A 15,874-nucleotide genomic window follows, 5' to 3' on the forward strand; every position below is an offset into this window, starting at 1 on the left:
TATATGCAATTTCGATTTCTTGAATCCTTTGTTTATGAATTTGGTCTTTTATGATTTATATATGCTTGATTGAGTTTCTATTGTTGATATTGTAAATAGTTTGGTTATAGTTTTTATTTTCCTTTGTAATTTGCCATGTTTTGTTATTATGCCCAACAAGTGTTTGTGAAAATGCCACTTGGGAATTTTGAATAGATTTTCACACCTTGGCTTTGAAAATGAGTTCCTAGAATACTAGAATCATAATGTCTGACATTTAGTGATAATTCTTGGTTTTTTAGTTGGCTGTTATTTCCATTAACTCTAGTTTTTTACTAAGTTAATTAGTAAGTTAGCAAGGACTTATGGATTAAGGTCAATTATGCTTGCTTGACTTACTTATCGATGTTATGGGTTGACGAAGTGAGATTAGCTCATCATAGTTGGCATAGTTGTGGTTATGACAATGATAGGATTCCTTAATTCTCATTCCCAAGTCAAGGCTCTTTTAAACAATTATTGCATTTTCACTAGTTCTGATCTTGCTTTCTTCTAAATTGCATTAATTTACTTTTGATCTATTGCTTGTTCATTTATTCCTTTGTTCGTTTTAATTTTCCGTTCAAAGCATGACACTATAATAGAAACGGTAATTTGCGGGAATTTATTTAGGGATTTACGGCAATTTTAAATCACCGTGAAACAAAATTCCAGCGGTTCCACAAACGTCGCCTATTAGGGGTGGAGATTTGATTTTGCGGCGGTTCTAATGAACCGCTGGCACAATCGAAGCAAATCAGGCTGACGATTTTGCGGTGGTTGCAAAACCGCCGCTATTTCGGTAAGTGGATTTTAAAAAAATCTTTGGCTGTTTTAAAAACGCCGCTAATTTATTTAGGTTTTTTTAAAAAAATTGCGTCGATTTTGAACCGCCATAATTTTCATACACAAGCTTAAAAAAATGACCAACTACAATAGTTTATACCATTTTTCTTCACTATAATTAAACATGAGATATTAACATAAAAAATACTAAATAAATAATATTAAACTCGTAGACAATTATAAAACGTTAACTAAAAAAAACATTTATTTGTAAATTATTTACTCAAAAAGTATTGAATACAAGACTACTATGCTAAGAAAATTATATTAGCTGTATCAAAACTTTTAGTTGATGCTTTGATAAAATTTTAGCAAAGCTTTTAGTTGATGCAGTACCAGGAGCACTTATACCAACACCAAAGTCTCTATCAGTTGTTGGTCCTCTACTAGACCTGCAAATTGTTTCCATCAATCATCCAACAATACAAAGCCAAAAGAACTTGTTTAAATAAAAAAGGTAGAGGTTCCCCCGGTGGTTATCCAGTTATGAGATGAAAGCATATAATCACTGTCTTTGAAAATTAGTTGTATTACCTGCCATTGTCATCATATCTCACCAGTTGTTGGTCCTCGATTAGACCTGCAAATCGTTTTCATCAATCATCCAACGATACAATGCCAAAAGAACTTGTTTAAATAAAAAAAGGTAGAGGTTCCCCCAGTGGTTATCTAGTTATGAGATGAAAGCATATAATCACTGTCTTTGAAAATTAGTTATATTACCTGCCACTGTCATCATATCTCACCAATAAAGAAAACATATTTACGCCCTTTTCATATCACTATAATAATATATATGATCAATGGTAGGTAAGCTTATTGCTAATAATTTAATTTAAGTATTGATTACTAAAGTCTGTGTAGCAACTGTTGGAGATTCTTCTTATTAAATGGAATTATTAGGGTGGAATATGCTATCTAAGTTTTACTAAGTTGTGAGCTACTTGGTTGGCTATACTTTTTATATGTGTGAATTATTGGTGAGTCCGAGTAAAGTGTGGTTGCTAATAACTCTATACAATCATGCATGCATGACACTATGAAAATAAGAGCTTATACAATCTAATTTTGAAAAGATGAATGCTACTTGCCCAATACTCTAAACAATGGTCTCTGGTTTCCAAGTGTTATGTCCCGCATTTAGCTTGTAAACCCCACCTTTAATTTTTTTTTCCTATATTGACTCAAAAGAATTACATATATATCAAGCTTAATTAACTATTATGTATGTAACAGTGTTAATTGCAACACTAGGATCTTAGGTATCATTTGGTATGGTTATTGTTCTAAAATAAAGGCTATTAAGTTGTTAAATATGAAAAGGAGGAGGTCCTTGATCAGTTGAGTGATGAGAAACCTTTGGAATTATAATATTGTACCTAAAATTCCCATTTTGGTAGTTGTTGATTATTTAATGGCATTCCATTTTGATGAAAACACTCTCTGTCTTATGCTAAATTCCAAAACAATGTGGCCCTGCTTTCACTCATGTCACCATATATATATATAAGACTCATGCAGTTAATTCATTAAATTAGAGGATCCTCAATACTGGTGTTTAACTAAGAAATACAAAACTTAATTCGTGAAAAGACTTTAACAACATTAGTAACCGATAAGAAAAATCTATAAAATAGAAAACAATGAATCTATCTAGAATGTAAATATATGGGGATAAAGTGATAAGCATTCACTATGCATGTGTATGTAAGATTCATCATAGCATGCATCCCCTTTGCTCCGATCCGATCCTATTCATTACAAACAACACTAGGATCGTTTGGAATGATGCTTCATAATACCAACAATAGTATATATGGATTAAACAGCTGGAATTTGATTTCTTTTCTTATAAAACCTATAAAAATAGCTGAAATTTGATTTCTTTTTATAATTTAAAGACAAATATCTATGTCCTTGCAACTACACACACATGAATTAAACATGGAGTGAGAGAAAGTACCTGTAGCACAATGAGTTGGCGCAAAATCCCCAGAATGTTTGTCCATCCAATCCAATCACTTCCTAATCAAATAGTCCAATGACATAAACAACAAGACATCATTACATAATCACTCAAACTCAACAAAAAGAGTCCGAAAAATGCCACAATTAATAATCATTTTGTATCTCTATAGGCACAACCCACATTGATTAACACCACTTTCACACTTTGTTACATTCAACATTTCACAAAAAGGGTGAAACTGCAAAGTCAACATAGAGGTCAAAACCAAATACAACCCAGAAAATGAAACCAACTTGGCTCAACCAAGCTATAGTTATAAACTTAGATTAACCATAACAACTACCAACACTACCTGGTCCCAGACCTAATTATACAATTTCGCACCTACCACCACTTCTTAAACTATACAAACCAAGTTCCTACACCAATCTAATTAAAATATAATATACACAAGGCACCACGTGCATAATTATATAACCTTTTACATTGAATTAAACCAATAAATTGATGAATAATTTTTTACAATAAATTAAGAAAATATATATAACTTTTTCCCTCACCCACAACACAAGCTAATTATTTGGAGAAATTAGTGAAGACTCACATGCTAGATAAACTGATCATGCATGAAAATACTAAAATCTAAACAAAAATATTAAAACTTTTAAATCAATTAGTTAACTTGATAAGTATAAAAATAGAGAGGAAGTATATTAGAGGAGTTTCCTTCAACAATTTATGGAGAAGAGTGATGATCAGAGGAAATTTGAATTGAAAGTGAAGAAAACACTCTCACCAATACGGAGCACTTGACCTTCTTTATTTTGTTGATGTTCTGCAATATTTAGATGATATGAGATGAAACAAAAAAAAAAATTTAATCAACTTAATCCTAACACTTTTAAATTGTCAGGTTAATTTAGTCTTAAAATTTTCTCAAAATAAAATTTCCATCAAATAACTATTACAAAACTAAATATATAGATTACTTTATAAATATCAAAGTAAAATGTGAACTTCACATGGTAGAGAACTGTAAGTTCAGAAAGAATACCACTATGTAGAACGTTACATTTGATCTCACTGTTCCACAAATTCTATTCTTCCTTCTAACTTCAAACTCTCAAATAAACATAATCATTGCAGAATAAGAACCAAATAATGAAGTCATCAAGTGACTAAAGAACTCAATAATTAGAAATCAAATATGAGGATAAAATCAAGTAATAAAGTAAGAAAACGTAGAACCACAATAACTTACAATCCATTTTGAAAACCCATTTTCCATTTAGGATTGCCATAAGAACTTTTAGTGTCCAAGAGCATGCTCTATTTTCATCCGTAGCTACAATCACATGGGTGACTTCTAAACTCCAAATGTTGGTAACTATAGCACCAATCTTGCTTGCAAAATTAATCAGAAGTATCTGTACTGTCAACAGAGGAAAGATTAAGAATTAAATATTGGGAAATACTAATTGACTAATCATATGGGAACTCAAGACAAAAAGCTTAAATGGAAACTCATCAATTACAATAGATTCAAAAGCTCATCCTAATTCCTAATAGATAACCCTAATACACATTAATTAACTGAAAGCGAGCACAGAGAAGATCAAACCAGGAAAGAAGAAAGTAAGCAGCAGCAAAGATGGAAAATATCAGAATGAAAGAAGGATGGTGCGTGGGTGGCAGATTGTGGGAAGATTTTGTTTGCGGGATTTGCAGGAGCAACGGATTGAACAGGCAGTGAGAGGGGGATACGCACGCAAGGCGATGCAATAGGATGGAGCGATGGTCAAGCGATATGATGAGGGTGACACAATTTCGAGCACAACAGAGAGGCAGAGAGCCCTTGGAGGTTTTGCATTTTTCTTGAATCACAGAAGGTAAGGATTTTTTTAATTCCAATTGGAGATTTCTTTGTGTGCATTGCGTTTTTCCCTTAAGCCAGAGTCAAATTTTTTTATTTAGCATCCCTATTTAAAACCGTCACCGAGACTGCTGTAATCTAGCATTTTAGAGGTATTTCTAAAAACCACTGGTATATTGCCGCTGCCATTTGCCACTTCTGGTGTAGTGTGAAAACCCCCGTATTTCACAACCAAAAGTGTGCACCTAATTGCTAGTCTGAGGGAGGATGACCCGGGATTCAAAACTCCCAGTTTATATTTGTTTTGAGATTGTGACAATCTCTATATTTTAAACTTTGATTGAGAGGATCGATTGTCAGTTTGGACTATGATCACAACAGAATTGTTTTGTCTGAATTTTCGAACTGGCGTAATCCTCTCCGTCATCGGTTTATCGAGGACTAGGTCATGATTTGATGTGGTTTGGGTGATCATGGATTGCTTAACCAAGTTCGTTCACTTTCTGTATATCCGAGTGAACTATTCATTGGAGGAATTGGTGAGGTTGTACATCTAGGAGATTGTAAGGCTGCACGGTGTTCTTAAGACGAGAGTTTGGGATCGAGATCCCCGATTCACATCAAGGTTTCGGGGAGCTTTCCAAAGAGCTTTTGGTACGAGACTATGTCTCAACACGGCATTCTACAAATGGATGGACAGTCCAAAAGTACTATTCAGACATTGGAAGATATACTAAGGGAATGTGTGTTGGATCAACCGGGAAGTTAGGACTGTTACATGCTGTTGGTGGAGTTTGCTTACAACAACAGCTTTTATGCGAGCATCGGAATGGCTTCGTATGATGCTTTGTATGGATGAAAGTGTCAATCTCCACTGTGTTAGTATGAAGCCAGTGAAGCAAGTGTGTTGGGGCCGAATTTGGTAGTAGAGACCACAGAGAAGATCAAACAGATTAGGGTCAGAATCTTAATTGCACAGAGCCGACAAAAGAGTTATGCGGATCAGAGAAGAAAATCATTGGAATTTGAAGTGGGTAAGCATGTATTTCTCAGGGTTACTTCGACAATGAGAATTGGAATAGTGATGAATCCACATTTCATGATATTTATTTGCTCCATTTGGATGGATTTCACTAACTTTTCTTGCATTTATCCATTGAAATAGCATATTTTCATAATTTATTCTTAAATTGTGCTTGAAAGTGAAAACATTCTTTTTAGGCCTTTTAATTGCTAAATTTTATTCACTTTAATCCCATTTGGTGCCTTGATATGTTTGTTAAGTAATTTAAGGTTTCCAAGGCAAGTATGGGTTGAAGAAGTGAGGAAAGTGGTTTTGGATTGTTCTCTTTCTTGTCTCTTGGAGTGGCTTGTTTTCCTTTAGGGGCCATGATCTTGGTGAAATTTTGCTTAGTGATCACGGAAAAACACACCAAACTTAGAGGTTTGCTTGTCCTCAAGCAAAAGAAAGGAAGGGATTAGAATAGAGGGGAGACATATTCGAATGGTTGAGGGATAGGGATGGCCAAACGTGTATTTAAAAGTGGAGGGGTAGGATTTTGAAAATTTTGAAAAAAATATGATAGAAAGATATGATTGGTAAAAAAATGAATCATAATATGAAAAAGATGAGATTTTAAAATTCAAAAGATATGAAAAAGATATAAAGAAGTTAAATCTGAAAATTTGTTGATGCATCTAAGAATTAAAAGAAGATATGATGAGTTGAAAAAGATTTGGAAAAGAATTGAAAAGATACATGAGTTTTTGAAAAAGATTTGGAAAGGATTTGAAAGAAAATTGAAAAGGGATTTAGAAGATTAGTAAATTTTTGAAAATTGAGTGTGAGTGTTGAAAATTTGTAACATGTTTATGCAAAAATTTATGAATTAAAACATGAGAGTTTGAAAAAATTTGAAGTGGAAACAAAATCTCCTCCCCCTTCCTTTTCTGGCGTCAAACGCCCAGAATGGTATTCATTCTGGCGTTTAACGCCCAAATGTTGGCCATTGTGGGCGTTTAACGCCCAGCCAGGTACCCTAGCTGGCGTTAAATGCCAGAAATCTTTTATCACTGGGCATTTTTCTAAACGCCCAGGATGCTGCAACTCTGGCGTTTAACGCCCAATTTACCCCATACTGGTGTTTTCGTGCCAGTGAGCTCTTTTTTTCTGCTTTATGCTCTGAATCCTTCTGTAACTCTGTGAAATCCTGCAATTGATAATTAACCTTGAAGAGAATTTATATCAAACTCCTATAATTATTATTTAAATAACAAATAAACTTTGCTAATGGCTGGGTTGCCTCCCAGAAAGCGCTTCTTTATTGTCTTTAGCTGGACCTTACTGAGCTTTAATCTAGTCTCAATTTTGAGCATTCTTGCTCAACATTGCTTTCAAGATAATGCTTTACTTTCTGTCCATTAACAATGAACTTTTTGTTAGAGTCAATATCCTGAAGCTCTACATATCCATATGGTGACACACTTGTAATCACATATGGTCCCCTCCACCGGGATTTTAATTTCCCAGGAAATAGTATAAGCCTAGAGTTAAACAGCAGAACCTTCTGTCTTGGCTCAAAGACTCTAGATGACAGTTTCTTGTCATGCCACCTTTTTGTTTTCTCCTTGTAAATTTTTGCATTTTCGAAAGCATTGAGTCTGAATTCCTCTAGCTCATTCAACTGGAGCAATCTTTTCTCTCCAGCTAACTTGGCATCAAAGTTTAGGAATCTGGTTGCCAGTAGGCTTTGTGTTCCAGTTCCACTGGCAGGTGACAGGCTTTTCCATACACAAGCTGGTACAGAGAGGTCCCTATAGGATTTTTGAATGCAGTTCTGTATGCCCATAGAGCATCATCCAGACTCCTTGCCCAATCCTTTCTACGGGTACTTACAGTCCGTTCCAGGATTCGTTTTAGTTCTCTATTTAAGACTTCATCCTGCCCATTTGTCTGTGGATTATATAGAGTTGCCACTTTGTGGTTAATTCCATATTGGATTAGAGCAGAGTCAAGCTGTTTATTGCATAAATGAGTCCTTCCATCACTGATTCATATTTTAGGGACACCAAATCTGCTGAAGATATGCTTCTGGAGGAACTTCAGCACTGTCTTAGTATCATTAGTAGGTGTGGCAATTGCCTCTATCCATTTAGATACATAGTCTACTGCCACCAGAATGTAACTGTTTGAGTATGATGGTGGGAAAGGCCCCATGAAGTCAATACCCCATACATCAAACAACTCAATCTCTAAGATCCCTTGCTGAGACATGGCGTAACCATGAGGTAGATTACCAGCTCTCTGGCAACTGTCACAGTTACGTACAAACTCTCGAGAGTCTCTATCGAGGGTAGAGGTTCCCTCGGTGGTTATCTAGTTATGAGATGAAAGCATATAATCATTGTCTTTGAAAATTAGTTATATTACCTGCCACTGTCATCATATCTCACCAATAAAGAAAACATATTTACGCCCTTTTCATATCACTCAAATAATATATATGATCAATGGTAGGTAAGCTTATTGCTAATAATTTAATTTAGGTCTTGATTACTAAAGTCTGTGTAGGTAGTGTTGGAGATTCTTCTTATTAAATGGAATTATTAGGGTGGAATATGCTAGCTAAGTTTTACTAAGTTGTGAGCTACTTGGTTGGCTATACTTTTTATATGTGTGAATTATTGGTGAGTCCGAGTAAAGTGTGGTTGCTAATAACTCTATACAATCATGCATGCATGACACTATGAAAATAAGAGCTTATACAATCTAATTTTGAAAAGATGAATGCTACTTGCCCAACACTCTAAACAATGGTCTCTGGTTTCCAAGTGTTATGTTCCGCATTTAGCTTGTAAACCCCACCTTTAATTTTTTTTTCCTATATTGACTCAAAAGAATTACATATATATCAAGCTTAATTAACTATTATGTATGTAACAGTGTTAATTGTAACACTAGGATCTTAGGTATCATTTGGTATGGTTATTGTTCTAAAATAAAGGCTATTAAGTTGTTAAATATGAAAAGGAGGAGGTCCTTGATCAGTTGAGTGATGAGAAACCTTTGGAATAATAATATTGTACCTATATCTCTCATTTTGGTAGTTGTTGATTATTTAATGGCATTCCATTTTGATGAAAACACTCTCTGTCTTATGCTAAATTCCAATACAATGTGGTCCTGCTTTCACTCATGTCGCCCTATATATATATATATAAGACTCATGTCAGTTAATTCATTAAATTAGAGGATCCTCAATACTGGTGTTTAACTAAGAAATACAAAACTTAATTCGTGAAAAGACTTTAACAACGTTAGTAACCGATAAGAAAAATCTATAAAATAGAAAACAATGAATCTATCTAGAATGTAAATATATGGGGATAAAGTGATAAGCATTCACTATGCATGTGTATGTAAGATTCATCATAGCATGCATCCCCTTTGCTCCGATCCGATCCTATTCATTACAAACAACACCAGGATCGTTTGGAATGATGCTTCATAATACCAACAATAGTATATATGCATTAAACAGCTGGAATTTGATTTCTTTTCTTATAAAACCTATAAAAATAGCTAAATTTTGATTTCTTTTCATAATTTAAAGACAAATATCTATGTCCTTGCAACTACACACACATGAATTAAACATGGAGTGAGAGAAAGTACCTGTAGCACAATGAGTTGGCGCAAAATACCCAGAATGTTTGTCCATCCAATCCAATCACTTTCTAATCAAATACTCCAATGACATAAACAACAAGACATCATTACATAATCACTCAAACTCAACAAAGAGAGTCCGAAAAATGCCACAATTAGTAATCATTTTGTATCTCTATAGGCACAACCCACATTGATTAACACCACTTTCACACTTTGTTACATTCAACATTTCAAAAAAAGGATGAAACTGCAAAGTCAACATAGAGGTTAAAACCAAATACAACCCAGAAAATGAAACCAACTTGGCTCAACTACCAACACTACCAGGTCCCAGACCTAATTATGCAATTTCGCACCTACCACCACTTCTTAAACTACACAAACCAAGTTCCTACACCAATCTAATTAAAATATAATATACACAAGGCACCACGTGCATAATTATACAACCTTTTGCATTGAATTAAACCAATAAATTGATAAATAATTTTTTACAATAAATTAAAAAAAAATATATAACTTTTTTCCTCACCCACAACACAACCTAATTATTTGGAGAAATTAGTAAAGACTCACATGCTAGATAAACTGATCATGCATGAAAATACTAAAATCTAAACAAAAAGATTAAAACTTTTGAATCAATTAGTTAACTTGATAAGTACAAAAATAGAGAGGAAGTATATTAGAGGAGTTACCTTCAACAATTTATGGAGAAGAGTGATGATCAGAGGAAATTTGAATTGAAAGTAAAGAAAACACTATCACCAATACGGGGCACTTGACCTTCTTTATTTTGTTGATGTTCTGCAATATTTAGATGATATGACATGATACAAAATAAAATTAATCAACTTAATCCTAACACTTTTAAATTGTCAGGTTAATTTAGTCTTAAAATTTTCTCAAAATAAAATTTCCATCAAATAACTATTATAAAACTAAATATATAGATTACTTTATAAATATCAAAGTAAAATGTGAACTTCACATGGCAGAGAACTGTAAGTTCAGAAAGAATACCACTATGTAGAACATTACATTTGATCTCACTGTTCCACAAATTCTATTCTTCCTTCTAACTTCAAACTCTCAAATGAATATAATCATTGCAGAATAAGAACCAAATAATGAAGTCATTAAGTGACTAAAGAACTCAATAATTAGAAAACAAATATGAGGATAAAATCAAGTAATAAAGTAAGAAAATGTATAACCACAATAACTTACAATCCATTTTGAAAACCCATTTTCCATTTAGGATTGCCATAAGAACTTTTAGTGTCCTAGAGCATGCTCTATTTTCATCCGTAGCTACAATCACATGGGTGACTTCTAAACTCCAAATGTTGGTAACTATAGCACCAATCTTGCTTGCAAAATTAATCAGAAGTATCTGTACCATCAACAGAGGAAAGATTAAGAATTAAATATTGGGAAATACTAATTGACTAATCATATGGGAACTCAAGACAAAGAGCTTAAATGGAAACTCATCAATTACAATAGATTCAAAAGCTCATCCTAATTCCTAATAGATAACCCTAATACACATTAATTAACTGAAAGCGAGCACAAAGAAGATCAAACCAGGAAAGAAGAAAGTAAGCAGCAGCAAAGATGGAAAATATCAGAATGAAAGAAGGATGGTGCGTGGGTGGCGAATTGTGGGAAGATTTTGTTCGCGGGATTTGCAGGAGCAACGGATTGAACAGGCAGTGAGAGGGGGATACGCACGCAAGGCGATACAATAGGATGGAGCGATGGTCAAGCGATATGATGAGGGTGACACGATTTCGAGCACAGCAGAGAGGCAGAGAGCCCTTGGAGGTTTTGCATTTTTCTTGAATCACAGAAGGTAAGGTTTTTTCTTAAATCCAATTGGAGATTTCTTTGTGTGCATTGCGTTTTTCCCTTAATCCAGAGTCAAATTTTTTTATTTAGCATCGCTATTTAAAACCGTCACCGAGACTGCTGTAATCTAGCATTTTAGAGGTATTTCTAAAAACCACTGGTATATTGCCGCTGCCATTTGCCACTTCTGGTATAGTGTGAAAACCTCCGTATTTCACAACCAAAAGTGTGCACCTAATTGCTAGTCCGAGGGAGGATGACCCGGGATTCAAAACTCCCAGTTTATATTTGTTTTGAGATTGTGACAATATCTATATTTTAAACTTTGATTGAGAGGATTGATTGTCAGTTTGGACTATAATCACAACAGAATTGTTTTGTCTGAATTTCCAAACTGGCGTAATCCTCTCCGTCACCGGTTTATCGAGGACTAGGTCATGATTTGATGTGGTTTGGGTGATCATGGATTGCTTAACCAAGTTCGTTCACTTTCTGCATATCCGAGTGAACTATTCATTGGAGGAATTGGTGAGGTTGTACATCAAGGAGATTGTAAGGCTGCACGGTGTGCCTAAGTCGAGAGTTTGGGATCGAGATCCCCGATTCACATCAAGGTTTCGGGGAGCTTTCCAAAGAGCTTTTGGTACAAGACTATGTCTCAACACGGCATATCATCTACAAATAGATGGACAGTCCAAAAGTACTATTCAGACATTGGAAGATATACTAAGGGAATGTGTGTTGGATCAACCGGGAAGTTAGGACTGTTACATGCTGTTGGCAGAGTTTGCTTACAACAACAGCTTTCATGCGAGCATCGGAATGGCTTCGTATGATGCTTTGTATGGATGGAAGTGTCAATCTTCACTATGTTGCTATGAAGCCAGTGAAGCAAGTGTGTTGGGGCTGGATTTGGTAGTAGAGACCATTGAGAAGATCAAACAGATTAGGGTCAGAATCTTAACTGCACAGAGCCGACAGAAGAGTTATGCGGATCAGAGAAGAAAATCATTGGAATTTGAAGTGGGTAAGTATGTATTTCTTAGGGTTACTTCGACAATGAGAATTGGAATAGTGATGAATCCACATTTTATGATATTTATTTGCTCCATTAGGATTGATTTCACTAACTTTTCTTGCATTTATCCATTGAAATAGCATATTTTCATAATTTATTCTTAAATTGTGCTTGAAAGTGAAAACATTCTTTTTAGGCCTTTTAATTGCTAAATTTTATTCACTTTAATCCCATTTGGTGCCTTGATATGTTTGTTAAGTGATTTCAGGTTTCCAAGGCTAGTATGGGTTGAAGAAGTGAGGAAAGAGCATCCAAAAGAAGAGAAATAATAAAGAAAATGGAGTTTGGAAGCTGCAGCAATGATGCGTACGCATAACTTTTGGTGCGTACGCACAATGGGAATTTTGCGCAACTGTGCGTACACACGGTAGGTCGTGCGTACGCACGAATGCATGGATGTGAGCTCATTAAATGCAATTCATTGGCGGTGATTTTTGGTCTTTTAGAGCTCAATCCAACTCATTTCTAAAGCTATTTCAAGCCAAAGTGAAGAAGGATGAAGGGGGGAGCAATTAGGTTTAGGTTTTTACATGTTTTAGCTTAGTTTTCTAGAGAGAGAAGCTCCCCCTTCTCTCTAGAATTAGGGTTTTTAGCTTAATTTTCTCTTCGATTTCTCGCTTTAATTCGTGTTTAAGTATAGTTTCATTTATATTTTCATGTTTTCTTTCCTTGATCTTCTTAATTTCTTTTGTCATTTTTTGTTTATGAGTATTCTTATTAATTTCAATTTTATTTAATGCAATTTTGATGTTTTATATTTCTTTGATGCTATTTGAGTTGTTATTATCATTTTATTGCAATTGGTAGTATAGATTTTATTTTTATTGCAATTTATGATATTTTTCCTTTTATGCATTCTAGGTGTTTAATGAAATCTCTCTTTTAGTTTTTGCATAGTTTTTCACATTCTTGGCTTGGAATTGGATAATTAGGTGACCTTGAGTTATAGATGTCCATTCGATATTGTGATTAGGATGGTTAGTTGGTTTGGTTTCCACTAACGCTAGTCTTCCACTAAGTTAATTAGTGAGTTAACTAGGATTTATGGATTGAGATCAATTATGCCCTTACTTATCCTAGATGTTAGGATAGACTAATTGGGGTTAATTTTACGCAATTACCATGCTTGTGGTCCATGATTAGGATAGGAATCCTCAATTCCTCAATCCTTTCCAAGAGTCATTTTTTGCCACTTGAATTCTATTTTTGATTTACTTGCTTTAAGTTTTAATTTCCTTGCATGCTTATTTAATTTCTTGCCTTTTAATTTTCTTGTCACTTGCAATCACAACCCCCAATTCCTCATAGCCAATAATAGGACACTTCATTGCACTTCCTAGGAAGAACGACTCAGGGATTTAAAACTCCCAGTTATTTTGATTTGAATTTTGATTTATCTTTATTTTAAACTTTGATGTTGGTTGATTGTTGGGTTTGGACTATAATTACAACGCCAACCCTATTTTTGTGAAATTCCTAAACCCACTTTTGGCCATTATCAAGTTTGGCGCCGTTGCTGCGGATTGCAATTGTGTTACATTATTGGCTACTGTTAATATGTAAATATATGAATAGTTTGTTTTTGATTAGTTACTTATTTTTTCTTGTAAATATGTCTCTTGGTTGTTTGCTTGCCTTAATAGATTTTTGTTTCAAATTGCATATGTGAATAGTTAGTAATTTTGTTTTAAATTTCCTTTTTAACTTGAATTGCATGTTTAAAATTTTCAATTAGTTTTTGAATGTTTGAAATAGTTTTGGGTAGATTTTTGTTTGTGCATATTACAAGTGCTTTGAATAGTCCAATGATTTTGATTTGGAAAATAAAATTTTGGGTTAATTTTAAAGCTTAATGTAAATAGTTGCATATTTTTGTTAATTTCTTGTTTATATGCATATTATAATGTTGGGTGAAATTCTGTTTTGAAAAAAAAAAATTTGCCTTCTGTGTGTATGCACGCATACGCATAGCTCTGTGCGTACGCACACTTTCATACCACCCCTCTGTCCAGAGCACGCGCATACCCAGTGCATGTGCACGCTTCTTATCAAGTATGCCTATCACGCGTACGCGTGACCTTCCATTTTCACCACACCACGTGTACACCTCTTCAATGCATACGCGTTAATTCCAATTTTTTACCAGTCCCGCGTACGCACCCTCTTGTGCGTACACACTCCTAACTCAACCCCTTCTGCTGGGAGCACCCATACAACTATGTGCGTCCGCACCCCCGTACTCTTGCCTTTTCTTCTCTTTTCTTCTTCTCTGAGCCACCATAACCCCTCCTCTTCTCTACTCTGTCTTCTTCACCATCTTTACTGCCACAGCACCTCACCGTCCATCCACCTTCACCCCCAGCCATCGGCGACCGCCGTAGCCGCCGCACAACCCCCTCTTCTTCCCTTTTCTCTCATCTCTTCTCTTATCCCTACTCTGTTCCCCATTCCTGATTCTCTTTTCCCCTGCCACCAAACTGTCGCGGCACCCAACCTTTGCCACCGCGTCTTTACCGCCCCCCCATTCCCTCATAGCCAATAATTGAGAACTTTATTGCAATTCCTAGGGGATGACTCGAGATTTGAAACTCCTGGTTATTTTGTTTTTATTGTGACATCATTGATTTAAACTTTGATTGATGGTCAATTGTTGGGTTGGGACTATACTTACAACGGAGAAATTCTATTTGGTGAAATTCCAAACCCACTTTTGGCCATCATCAAAGAGCAGTCAAAACAAAGATGTTGAATCTGAGGTTCATTGGACCTTTTGAGGTCTTGAGGCAGGTCAGGCCGGTAGCATATCAAGTAACATTGCCACCGCATTTGTCTAACCTATATGATGTATTCCATGTGTCACAACTCCATAAGTACACATCGGATGCAGCTCATGTATTAGAGCCTGAGTCTATTGAGTTGAAGGAGAACTTAATGTTTCAAGTAACATCGGTACGGATTGATGACACTAATGTAAAGAAATTGCGCGAAAAGGAAGTTCAGTTGGTCAAAGTGGCTTGGAGAAGAGATGGAATGGAAGAGCACACTTGGAAATTAGAGTCATAGATGTGGAAGGATTATCCCGAGTTATGTTCAAGTAATCATTAAATTTTGGGGACAAAATTTCTTATTTGATGGAGAAAATGTAAGAATTGTGATTAATTAACCACTTAATTAAAATAATTTAATTCTCCAGAATAGGTTCAAAAATTTAGAATAGTTATTAGAAAATTTAAATATGATATTTGGACTCAATAGATTTTTCTGAGTTGGAAAATGTAAATTTCTGGAAAAATTACATAAAAACACGTACCAGTAAATCAGTCTACAGTACTAGCTTAAATCTGCCTAGTATAGTGTGAAAATAATAAAAACTATAGAAAAACCTAGAAAAATAATTAAAGTTGAAAATCGGACACTAATTCTAAAGGTTTGGCCCAAAACGGGTAAAAAATGCTAATGGGTTGGACCGGGCCCAAGTTGGGCCCAAGCCCAACATATATATACTCATTAATGAACCCAATTCAGCTCATAATTCACACTCAAACACAAGTGTGCAGCTGAAAT

General features: G+C 34.9%; 1 protein-coding gene across 1 annotated transcript; it reads left to right on the forward strand.

Moving 5' to 3' along the window:
- The first annotated feature begins 15,052 nt into the window (after window positions 1-15,052).
- LOC112778394 (uncharacterized) lies at window positions 15,053-15,373 on the forward strand. The gene has a single exon (XM_025822713.1). It carries the CDS (start codon window positions 15,053-15,055, stop codon window positions 15,371-15,373), a length of 321 nt encoding a protein of 106 aa, XP_025678498.1.
- The last annotated feature ends 501 nt before the right edge of the window (window positions 15,374-15,874 follow it).

This window comes from Arachis hypogaea, chromosome 19 (assembly GCF_003086295.3).
Source record: "Arachis hypogaea cultivar Tifrunner chromosome 19, arahy.Tifrunner.gnm2.J5K5, whole genome shotgun sequence".
NCBI classification, from domain to species: Eukaryota; Viridiplantae; Streptophyta; class Magnoliopsida; order Fabales; family Fabaceae; genus Arachis; species Arachis hypogaea.

Coding starts and splice junctions, on each gene's coding strand:
- LOC112778394 (XM_025822713.1), top strand. CDS start 15,053: ATGTTGAATCTGAGGTTCATTGGACCTTTTGAGGTCTTGAGGCAGGTC.